This window comes from Notechis scutatus, chromosome 5, assembly GCF_049901735.1.
Source record: "Notechis scutatus isolate UNSWTSFEM ecotype Mainland chromosome 5, rNotScu1.2, whole genome shotgun sequence".
In the NCBI taxonomy this organism is placed as follows: Eukaryota; Metazoa; Chordata; class Lepidosauria; order Squamata; family Elapidae; genus Notechis; species Notechis scutatus.
The window spans coordinates 115997245-116009823 of record NC_142013.1 but is presented as its reverse complement, the minus strand read 5'-3'; the positions used below and the strand labels follow the sequence as shown (position 1 = coordinate 116009823).

General features: G+C 46.6%; 1 protein-coding gene across 1 annotated transcript in view; it reads right to left on the bottom strand.

Moving 5' to 3' along the window:
• The window catches only part of ERCC6 (ERCC excision repair 6, chromatin remodeling factor), a 32985-nt gene extending 21124 nt beyond the window's left edge, over nt 1–11861 (bottom strand). Inside the window, 5 exon segments of the mRNA XM_026687211.2 lie at nt 4533–5160; nt 6070–6214; nt 9002–9125; nt 9706–10145; nt 11643–11861. Coding sequence (XP_026542996.2) covers nt 4533–5160; nt 6070–6214; nt 9002–9125; nt 9706–10142 — 1334 coding nt within the window. The 5' untranslated portion in view covers nt 10143–10145; nt 11643–11861.
• Between the last annotated feature and the right edge of the window lie 718 nt (nt 11862–12579).

The window sequence follows — 12579 nt, the reverse complement described above, 5'->3', positions numbered from 1 at the left end:
CCCCCGCCCGCCCCGCCCCGGGTGCCGTTTTGCTCTCTGCACACGTCTTTGTCCCCACCGCAGAGGCTGAAACCGGATCCTTTCGGCTCCCTGGCGGGGCTGGGGGCTTTCCAAGGGGTTTAAGAAGCAGCATCAGAACTTATTTCAGATCCTGGCATGTTCTCGATGGTCAAAACAAGAGCAAAAACAGGGGGGAGGGGCATTTTTTTTGGGGGGGGGGGAGGACTCCCCTGAGCCACTGGCTTAAAAACTGTTTCTCTGTGTAAATAAATAAATAAAATGGTTAGGTCAGTTAGGTGGTAATTAATATATTCCTTTATTTTTACTATGGACTCCACACTTTGTAACATCTTAGAAGTTTGAAGCCCCAGTGCCATCCCCCTCCAGGGAGAGATGGAACGGCTGACAGGGAGTGGGAGTTTGGCTCTGGTGGTCGTGGAGGAAACTGGGGAAGGGCACAGGCCGGCTGGGCATTCAGAGGAAGACCCAGGCCCATCCCCTCTTCATCCTAGGGCACGCAGGGAGGAGCGGATAAGGCAGAGACGTGAGTGGCGTGGTCTACGGGGGAGGAAGGGGCCCTGATCCCCTTCATGGGCTGCAGCTGGGAGGACTGGTCAAAAGGACAAACTGTGCATGGCAAAGGTGCTGGAAGCAAAGCATGCATTCTTGTCTGAGCTTATCTGGGGTTTGGCTTCCTCCCAACTGTGGTTGCTGCTGTTATCTGGTAGAAGTCTGCAATTGATCATCCTTGCCTGCCGGTAATTCCTTCAGTGTGGTGTGTTGGGTTTTTTATTTCGAATTAACTTTGCTTTGGGTGTGGACAGCATTTACTCCCTCCGTAAACTGTTTTCTTTAAGAGTTTGATATCCTGCCGAGGATAATTGGACATTGGGGCCAAGTTGGAGGCATTAAAGGGACTTTCTTCTATTTTTGTGTCTTGGTTATTTTTGTGTCGCGCCCCGGGTATCATACCAGGGTCTCAATTCTGGTTAAAGAAGCATCATTTTTGACTTCATGTTCTTGTTTATAGGATTTAACATTTCTATTATTATTTCTAATTTTTACCTTATAAAAACAGTGCTTTGTTCAATAATAATCAACCCTTTCTTGTGGAAAATAATACGACAATTGCTGCATTTAATTCAGGCAAAGTTGAATACTCCTCAATCAATAGGTTTTTTTAACGGTAAAATACTTCATAATTGTGTACAAAAGGTTTTAAACTCAAAATGTCATTTTAGTTTCAATAATTCTCCCAAACCTAACCAGAAGTTGAAACAGCTCCATGTTTAAGCTTGGGACGCTCCTAGATGGAACAGCACAATCAGTATAATGGATGATTTCTTTGGACTCAAAATGGCTGTTTTAAACTTATTTATTGGCCTCATCGGCCACTGCAATCAACTGACTGAGCACTATACAATTGTGTAAGTACACAATTTAAGTTAAACTACATTAAGTTCCAAAACCATACACGATAAATCAATCATGTATATGCCAGGAATTTAAAATTCCAAAACCACAATTAAAAGTAATTAATCATTACTGAAGCTGATTCCTTCCTTCCTTTGTAATTCTTTCAATAATCACCTCCAGTGTCTAACTTCCACAGCTGTCTATTTTCATGTGATTAGACACCTTGTAACAAACAAGAAAAAGCATATTATTTAGTCAAATTGCTATAAAAGGATAGCATTAAGCAAAATGATATTTTGATGTACTGTGAGAACAAGAGAAAGATGAACCAGCTGATGTTTCAAAATATACCCAGGAATCAAGCTGGGTTTATATAGTTTATGTTTCTAGAAGACAATACTTCTTTATTTCAAAAAGACAAGAATCCCTTAATGATCGTTATCATTTTGGAAACCGAGAGAACGATTTATTCTTCAGATCTGTTTACGACTTGTGCTAAGTCGGTCTAATTGCTGCTTCCTTGGCAGCTGGGATGATGCTATCAAAATTACACGCCTTAACAAATAAAGAAAAACTGACTGAAAATTAGGAATGAAAGCTGTATCTGGATTCCTACTCAGAGTGTACGGTCCTGAGTTTTACGAAGTTGTTGGTATTTTGGATTACCCAGTCCTTAAAACGCAACATTTAAATGCCTCTTGAAACACTGAGTTTGTTTTAAAAGAGGTTCAAAAGAACTTTCAAAAGGAGATGCATTTGAAAAAGATGATAGTATTTTATGGGTAGAGGCTGGGATACTGGGGTACCTATTAAATATACAAATTTCCTACTACTAAAAAAAGATGCTTTACTTCCCACCAGGACAGGCTTTGGGCATCATCTACCGTCTTCCAAAAATGGAAGGCTGCTTAGCCAAACAGCCAACTTATGTCCATCCAACCCCTCCGTGGCTCTCTTGACCATGGCAACACGGCAAAGGGAGTTTCTTTGTCCAGGACGGAGTAAGGTCCCCTGCCTTGGGCAGGAGGTTGGGCTAGAGGACCTCCGAGGTCCCTTCCAGTCCTAGGGTTCTATACTCGATATTTTGCAAATCATAAAGCAGGCAGTGCCCACAACAGACCTACCGCCAACGCCAGAAGCTGCCCTTATGCGTAATAGCCACAGAACCAAGGGCCCCTGACCCCCTCTATCTGGTCCTCTCGCGTGCCCCCTCACCTCCTGGCCACGGCTGCAGACAAATGGCCCCTGTGGGGAGTCCTCCTCCTCCTCCTCCTCCTCCTGGCTCGCCTCCCACCCGTCTCTCCCTGGAATCCCCCTTTTTTAATTGGCCTGGTGCTTCAGATGTTCAGAGGAGACCCCCAGCTGGCTGTCAGGCTTCAACATCGTAATATTTTAATCATGATGAAGAACCGTCTCCCCAGTACAATCCTGAAGGCTTCTCTGTGGGAAGGAAAATTCATTTTCTTCCTCCCTCCCTTTCCTTTTTTTGAAGGAAGTGGGATTCCCCACACAGCCAAGCACTCAACCCGGCAGCAGCCCAGGAGGAGCAGCCTGGAGTATCAGGCGCGGGAAGCAGGCCCACCCTGTTTCCATCAACTATCAACCTCAAGGAATGAAATGCAAATGAGGTCTGGCTGGCAATTTCACTCCGGTTTTGATCTCCCAGGAGCGCTTCCCTTAACGGAGCTCACCTGGGGAGGGAGGGGGAGTACGGCAACGTCAGCGTGCACAGATGCCGCCTGACAGCCTCAACAGCCGACAGACGTGCCTGGGCAACTTCAGGTGGAACGTTTCCCCGCCAATCAGAGTTAGCCATGTCTCTAACCTTCATTTAGGCTTTTATGGTAACTTCGGCAACTGCAGGAAACATATAACTTTACAAAGGATGAATTGCCACAGTCTTAAGGTGATTTTTAAAAAAAACTTGCTGGAATGGATTTAAAATGTGGATCACATTAAAACTTTCAATCAAAATAAATTACTCTTGATGAAAACACTGAATTAAAATGATTTAATATTGAGCTAGCTTAATGAAAAAAGCTAACTTTTAAGAAAATAACAAATATTTTACATTTAACATATGCATTAATTCTTTGCAATATCTCTCAAAGACTTCTGTTTTCTTAAGCTGTTTTTCGGGCCAGCAGAGCGATGCAGGAGGCCACGGAGGGTGGGAAAAAGGAGACGGGGGAGGAGGGGCTGCCCGCAGACCGTTTGGGCCGCCAGAGGCACCGCAGGTCGGTCCCTCGATATTTCCAGGCCGGCCCCATGTGCTGGATCCGGCCTGAGGGCCTTGAGCTTGACGCCCCTGTTCTAGAGCATACTTTCTCAATTATCTATCAAGCTGGACTTAAATTCCCCAATAACCTTCTAATAACTGGAGTTACACAACTGAAATAATCCAAGTATTCAAAGAAATTTGGAGTTTCTGAGCAAGTAAAGGCAAGAAGGGAAAGGCACATAAAAATGGCAGGCTTTGTCTACCCAAGACAAGCAGTTCTTTAATAATATCAAATCTGTATCTGCAAGGTAACAATTCTGCCTTTTCATTTACTACAAATGTTGAACTAATGACACTTTTGAGACAGAAGCAGCCACTAAAAATATCTGGTCTAATCTATTTCAGATCAGAGATTGGAGAGGAAAGGATTACAAGAGAGTAAACAGGCACACAACCTCTTTGGCCCCCCCCCCCCCGCGCACTGGTTTCCACCCCCCACTGAAGGAATGGAGAATACCTATCGAAAGGAAGGGGCCAGCCGCGGCTGTTTACCCAGCTCATTCCGCGCAGGGGGCCGCCAGGTCCTAGGGCATTCCTTCAATCCGTATTCCCCACCGTAGTTCCTTCCTTTCCGGTGAATGTAAATGCAAACCATTAATTCCCTTATTATGCCAATTATCCCAGGGCTGGGAAGAGGATTCCGCAGGACAGGGGAATGGGGAAAAAGGAAAGCTGAACCAAAAATAAAAGCACAGTTGCATTCTCATGATTTTCCACTTAGCCACTATATTGCCGGACCCAACTGTGGTTGCTAGACAAGGGCTACCTGCAATTTCACCTGGTTTAACCCCATAATCTGGACCTTCCAATGTACAGGTATGTGCTTCACACTGACCTTAACCTTTGCTTATAGTAATCTTCATTGCCGTCATCCTTGTATCTCTTTGTGCTCCGCTTCCTGGTAACGTCCACTTCTTCTTCTTCTTCGTCATCTTCTTCTTCTTCAGAAGGGCTTGGGAAGAAATCCTCATCCGAGTCCTCTTGATCTTCTGGCTTCAGTGGGGCTTCCCAGGACACAGGACGATTCCCCTCCCGACCCTCTTGAAAAAACTCCTCCTCCTCCTCGCATCCAGGGGCCTCCCTGTCCTCCTGCTGCCCCCCCTTCTCTGACTCCCCATCCTGGGGGAGCTTGGCTTTGGCCTGCAGGCGGAGGCCTTTGCCCCTCTTGCCCCCTTTGGTGAGGGAGGCCGGGGATTGGGCCCGGCTGCCCTGGGAGGGCGCTTTCTGCCGGCCCCCCCTACGAAACGGCGTTCTCTTCCTCTCGAACAGGAGCATCGCCTGATCTGCCAAAAGCTTTTCAAAACCCGACGTTTCGTTCAGCATGATCCGACGGGGCTTCCTCTCTTCTTTCAGAAGCATTTTCGTCCCAAAGGGAGTCATCTGGCCAGTTCGCAGGAGCTTCTCCCATTCGGTCTCTTCCTGCACTGACATGAACATTCTTCCGAGGGATGAAGGACCAGGAGCTGAGAGAGAGAGAGAGAGAGAGAGAGAGAGACACCCATGCTCTTCAGCACATTGGAAAGGCCTACGCAGAATGTCCTTTTCCTAACAACAACAACAACAAGTGCGCGTAAGAGCCATGCGTGTAATATGTCCATGTTGGGAAAGCTGTTAGAAGCAGACCAAGCACTATTCTCTACCGTCCCAGGAAACAGGTTGTGAAATGATGGGTGTGAGCTACAGAAAGGCAAACTCCAGCGAAATGACTAAAAAAGGCTCCACCGAGAAGACAAGTTTCAAAAGAGCAAGGAGCCCCCCAGAGAAACTTCCCCTTCCTCCTCTCCCGAATCCCTTCTCAAGGGGACTCCAAACTGGACCCCTGCGACTGAAGGATTCCAAGTTTTTCAGACAAATGGTTCACCCCAACGAACCTCCTGCTGTTCAAGCCTTCCGCTTTATTTTAACTGTTAAAAGGCAAAGTCATATTTTCTCTGGAAGTCTCCAGTGGGTGTTTAGTGTTTCAATATACATATACAACCACCAATACTCAAAAGATAGCTCCCTCCATTAAAACGACGTTATTCTACTCCGCATAATTTTAACTGCTGACAGATAATATTGCAATGAAAAATATATTTCAATCATGCTCTTTGTCAACTTAAACATTTTCTGTAGCTCCGTTCATTTGATTAACACTTGCAATTTATTAAGACCAATGTTCTGATCTCGAGGGGAAGGGCGTCCCTTCGGAGCCATCCCAAGATTTACTTTCATTTGTGAAAAAATTCCCACACGGGTACTCACAGATCCCATTTTGCAGGTGTGCAAAATTAAAACAGTGCCAAATCTCTCTAAAGAACCATCCGCTGAAATACATTAGCATGCTTCATTTGCACTCAAGTACCAAAATTTCATTTGAAGCAAACATATACCAAAATGGCCTCCAAACTCATCCCTGGACTCCTTCGCTTTGTCTCCTCCAACGGCAGCAGGGACCGTCCCGTCATCAGGATCTTCGTCTTTACCTGCATTTTGAAGGTGCTTTTGTTTCGTTTTCATTTTTTTAAACTCTTGCTCCTGAAATGATAAAAACAAGTTAGTAAGAGCTGAGTGGGGGAAAGTCTCTTTCTATGCACGGCGAGTCTGCCGAGGTTTTGTACCTGAGCGATGGAAAACATCCAGTCACATTACGGGAAAAGCTACCCTTTCTGTCTTCCTGACCCAACATGCAGGTCTAAGGCAAGACTCTCCAAGGTTCTTCACTCAATACATTGAGTTCCTCATTCACTGCTACAGGCAACGTTTTCAAATGGCTGTGAAATGGATCTTTGGTTATTCGGGTTTTCTCCCGCGTAAGATTGGAAGTATAACCAAACCCGAATAACCAAAGATCCACATACAAATACCCGCGAGAACCTCAGAAAACACATATGTATATATGTATGTATGTATGTATGTATGTATGCATGCATGCATGTGTGTGTGTGTGTGTGTTTTCTTAAGTTTTCGCGGGTACTTACATGTATGGTATTCAGCTTTGTTCGGGTATTTTCCCACGACATTATAGTTGTGCTTTTAAAGTTGTAGCAACATTTCGGCAGAATCTCATCTGCCATCATCAGGCTTCTGTATTGTGTTCGTCTGTGAGTCAGATTTTCACAGCCGTTTCAGTTTTAAATTTGGGGCTAGCCTATTGCTGTGCCAGAATGTTTTTTTTTCTTCATCCTGATTGGTTGGGAGTCTTGGTCTGTGTTTATTGGTCTTGGAATTTGCTGTGTTCTGCTTGATTGGTGTTTCTAATATCTTCTGTCTGTTTTGTGGCTTTTTTTGTCTTGATTGGCTGGCAACATTGTGTTTCCTGCATTGGAGGCTTTTAGTGCGGCTTGGCTCCGAGTAAATGGATGGCTATCATTTATTAGGAAGCTAGGTTTTATCTGGGTGCCTGGTTGGGGTGTGTTTGAGCTGGAGGTATCAGGGGGAGTCTGTTTGTGCCCAGGTGTTTGCCTGGCTTGTGGTGTGGAGATTTTTTTGCTTGAGAGTGCAGGCTTCCAAATAATTGACAGTCTGGTGGAATCATCTCTTCTATTCATGCTTTCAGGTCTTTTTTCAATCTCTATGGCTTCTTTGATAATTCTGTGGCTGGGGTTTTCTATAGTGGCTAGGGTTTTGGTGCCATTGAAGTCGATGCTATGACCTGTGGCTTTCATGTGTTGGACTAGTGAGGAAGTGTGTTCCAGCTTTTTGACTGCATTTTTGTGTTCATCTAGGCGGGTACTTATTCTTCTATTGGTCTGTCCAATGTATGTGGCAGGGCATGATGCACAGGGGACTTCATATATGCCTTGGTTTTCCAGGTCAATTTTATCTTTGGTGTTTCTTAGGATGGCTGCTATTTTTTCTGTCTGTTTTGAAGGCAGTCTTGATGTGATGCCCGTGTAGTATCTTACTGATTTTGTCTGTAGTATCTCTTATGTAGGGCAGGACAGCTGTTCCATAGGTCTGTTCATCTTCTAGGTCTCCATTATGTCTCAGTGTGTTTTTGTGGATCAAGCCATGATTTTGCTTTTGTGGAAGCCGTTGGCTGTCAGTACTTTAGTCAGGGTGCATAGTTCAGTCTTTATGTGTGTCTTGTCTGCCAGGAGTTTGGTTCTGGCAATTAGTGCTTTGGCCATGAACACTATACAGAAGCCTGATGATGGCAGATGAGATTCTGCTGAAACGTTGCTACAACTTTAAAAGCACAACTATAATGACGTGGGAAAATACCCGAACAAAGCTGAATACCATACATATAAATACCCGTGAAAACTTTATACACACACACACACACACATATATATACGCATATATATGCATATGTATATATATAATGTTCAATGCAAAACCATATTAGATAAAACCTGAATATTTACATTTTGATATCAGAAGGATTCTATGTTAGAAGCTGAAAGTCACTCCTACTTTTACTTTAAGGCCACAAGAAATCCTTCCTCGGCCACCCTCTCTTTAGGATTTTTTTTAAAATAATATTTTTATTAAAAGCTTTAACTATAATAATAAAAAACTTACTTGTGTTTCTCCAAAAATAAGACCTGGTCTTATATTAATCTTTGCTCCAAAAGACGTATTAGGGCTTATTTTCCAGTTAAGTCTTATTTTCGGGGAAACACGGTAACACAAGCTAAAAAGAAAAATAAATATATTAAAATGTCAAGAAAGAAAGAAAGAAAACCTAAGGAGGTGACTGCCACCTTCACTGTGAAAAGTATAAGCAGTTTCACTATCTCTTCACCTCCCCTTAGTTAACAGACATAAAACCCGTTCTTTAGAATTTCTCACCAGGCTGTCTATTGCTGCTTTTTTAAAATTTCTGTCTATGTTGAATTTTTTCACCCCTTTTAGGAGCTTCTGAGCATGAACCGGCATCTGGCTTGATATATTTGACTGAGGGTTCCATTTTTTTAACCTACAGGCTGGCTAAGTATTCCTACATATCTCATGAAGACACAACGGTTGACTTTACAGTGCTATGACTTGTGAAGGACTTCATGAACAATGGCTGAAGAATTAGGACAAGAAACATTTGGAAAAATCACTTCCCCATGGAGAAAAATAAGAATGAGCTGAACAAGGTTTTATCATTTCTTTTCATTAGGGCATGTTGTAAGGATTTAGTAATAGCTGGTTTTGTGAGGATTTCAGAGGTAGTAACAATCTGCAACCAACTATTATTTACCAGTAAGCAACACTATGTATACAAAATCAAAATTTCAAATGAATTTTAACAAGTATTAAACACGGATGATTCCAAACAGCAGAAACAATTAAAACAAATGTCACACACAAGTAGTAACCGTCCCTTACTTTGTTGCAGTTTTGTTCTTTTGCAGAATCCAGTTTTCTATCGATATACTCGTTAGCATCAGTCTGAGGCCTAATTTGCTCCAGATGGTTTGCAGCAAGTGGTTTTGGAGAGGATGTACATGGTCTGAAAATAAAATTCAATTACATTAAAATAATTGGATTAAAAAAGGGGATCATAACTATATTAATAGGAACTACAAACACCCCTTTATTTCTGAGGAGCCGCAGTCTGCTTTACAATGTTGATAATAAGAGCTCTAGCTGCAAGACCGGAGGGTGAACTGTAAACTTCAGTTCACAAAGTATTTATTATCATCCTGAATTCAACGCAACTTATCCAAATCAGCAGTTTCACCTTAATATTTTCACAATGTTAAGTGAACTAACCGGACTTCTTGTGTTCTTAGTATTCGCTTGTCAGGGAGGGGACATTTGATGGCTTGAAGCCATTATTTTCTGTGGGGTGGAAAAGGCTTTTCACTCCATGGCTGAAATGACGCCAGGAATCACCACAGGCCAAAAAGCACCACGGGCCCCTTTTGCAAAGCTTCAAAGGAAATTATCAAGTGATGATGCAGAGACTTTGCTCTCCGACGTAACCGCTTTATTTCAAGCCCACTGTCCCATTCTGACCTTTCAAAAGGGTCCAGAAAAGGTCCAAAAGTGTCCCCCCAGGCAGACCGTAAAAACCTCCTTTCACTTACCCCACGTCTTCCCATTCAGCTTGGCTGCCCGTTTCAGCAGCATCATGGACTGGACGCCCTTCAGCGGCTTCACCGATCGCCTTGTCTATCTGCTGAAGGACTCCGTGCTCCAAGACCTCCTGGTCGTAGACCTCGACTCCCAGCAGGCCTCTGAGCTCAAGCGCTTGGTCCTGGGGGGCCACGGACCGAATCTGCTGCCGGTCAATTAGCACCGTGGGTCCCTTTCGGAGGGTCCCCAAAGAAGCCTCCGCCGGTGGTGCTTTGTTCCCCAAGGCCCGCCTCTCCCTGTGGTCCCCCATACGACATTCACGGGGCATCCCGTCGTCCCCTGGCTTATTCGTTTCATCTGCTCCTCTACTACTTGCATTGCTACTGCCGCTGCCGTCCATTTCCTGGGCTTGAAGCCTTCCTTCCGGCTGGAGTTTCTGGGCAGGCATCTTCTGTTCAAACACAAAAGGAAAAGGCCGTTTCAGACACTGAATTTCAAGATTTTGCATTTCAAGCAGCTCTAATTTTGAATTTTCATGGAACCATGAAGCCAAAAATCAGTAAAGATAATACACTTCAAAATCTCATCTAGTCTCCAATTATATTCAACAGCCTCTACAGCATCATATTGGGAAGGTTTACAGTCTTGGTATATTCGATTGTTCTGCAACCTTAAAGACCAACACACTACCATCCGCTCTCAGAACTGCTACGATAACTAAATATTTTGCTTATTAAGATGCGTGAAATTATTTGCACATCTAAGGATTATGGGAAATTTTACGTAAAGGACAAAACTCATCAATTTAGTTTAATTTTTAAATAATTAAGAATATATCACGATACACAATTAACTCCAGAAACATTACTTTCTAGGGAGCAAATGAGGCTGCCTATTCATGCTCTAGTTGGCTCAAGAAATAGATGAACCTCAGGCGCTCGGCCTGGCATGAGAATCTGCTTATGTTGTTACCAACTGAATTATAAGCGTAATGTACACAAATGACTGAAGTTTTGATGTGGGAAACAAGCTCTCCGTATCTGTGATTTCTGCATTTCGCCTGCAAAGAAGAGATGCACAGAAAGGATCATCAGCCACAAGGTTCCTCTTAGGAAAGGCTGTTCCCTCTTCTGTCACCCTTCAAAGTGAGTGTTTATTTAGGAACCTCTCCAGGATACAATGAGAGGCACCCTTGCCCCCCCCCCCCTTTGCCACCCCAACAGTTAGACGGAAGAGGCCCTTGGTCCTCCGGCAACCCTCCTTCCCAACACCTGGGCTGCAAAACCAGCCCCCCCCCCTGCAGGAGAGCCTCCGCCTGGGCGAGTCCACCCAGGTCCCTTGGCGGCCGGATGGCACCGGGAGCCTCCTGGGTTTCTTCCCTCCTGCTCCCTCCCTCCCTCCCTCGAGGAGGAGGAGGAGGAGGCTTTTATCCCACCTTGACTTAGTTCAACTCTAGGTTGCCCAGAGTCTGTGGCCGTCCTTGCACATTGGTTTATTTATATGTATCTCTATATGAAAAGTCGTTATTAAAAATCAGCCCTTAAGAAAAGGGTCCCCCTGTGGGAGAAGCGTCCTTCCCAGGCAGTCCGGAGGGCAGGCTGCCCACCTGACAGGTAAACGGACTGGGACCATGGAGAGATTCTGGGGGGCTCAAGGAGAGGCCGCCGCTCCCCCCCCCGCACAACAGCCCTGCCAGGTGGGCTGGCCTGAACGGGGGAGGCGCCCACCGGCCACTTTCCAGCCCTCTGTCCAACTCCAGGGCCCCAGGTGCAGCCGGGCTCGCTTCCTAGAGCCACCTGCCCTCCTCCTCCTCCTCCTCCTCCCTCTCTCGGCCGCAGGGCCAGGCAGCGGCTGCCGGGCGAGGGCAGCTCTGCTGGGGCGGCCGCCACTCGGGCCCCGAAGCGGCAGGCGAGCCGAAGATCGAGGCGGCCGAGAAGGCGGCACCTACTGAGAGGCGGAGGAGCCCCGGGATTCCACGGGCCCGGTGCACCCCGAGGCCACGACGCTCCGCTCGGGAGGAGGAGGAGGAGGAGGAGGAGGAGGAGGAGGCGAGGCCGCCGGCAGCCCCCCTCCGCTACTCCGGGGCTGCTTTCAACCTGCCGCAGCCCCCGGCAGGCCTCTGCGCATGCGCTCCTCGGCTCCTCTACTTCCGGCGGGACCGGCGCTCAGGCCAGGGAACGGCCAGGGCGCCTGCGCGAAGGCCGCCGTCTTCCGGTCTGCGGGTGGGCCATTGGCTGGGACGGGGCGGTCCTTGAAGGCCCGGGGATGCTGGGAGTTGAAGTCCGCCCGTCTTAAAGTTGTCAAGGTGGAGGAACATTAGAGTTTATTAGTTGATTAGATTTTTATCCCAGTGGGTCACGTGACCCACCCTCCTCGTGGATACGAGCGGACAGAGCGACACGAAAGAGCCCGAACGGCGCCATCCCGGAATAAGCGCGCCGGTTTTCATCCCGGAGGAAGGCCGGGCCTTCGCGGGGGGCTGGAAAGGGCGCCCGTGGCGGCGGCGGAGGAGCCCCCCCACCCCCGTCTGCGGTGGGGGGCGGGGAGGGGCGAGGGAAGCCGCGGGGCCTCCTGTCCTTGGGTGGAGGGGAATCTGCTGCCGCACGAGGACCGGAGCCTCCCGCCCGCCTTTCTGCCTGCAGGGCCTTCTCGGGCAGCTTTGAGCCCCCTCCGCACCCAGCAACGGAATGGCTGTTTCTGCTCACGAGGGTCTCCAAGCGTTTGTCTTATGGGCCCCTTGACGTTTTTTCTCAGTAGCTGCAATGTCCTAAAATTGCAATTGGGTCAGCAAATGATGGGTGCCCATCCATCCATCCAGCGAAAGGCAGGCGTGACGCCACTTGTTCATTCTCCAAGACCTCTGGATTTACGTGACAAACATCAAG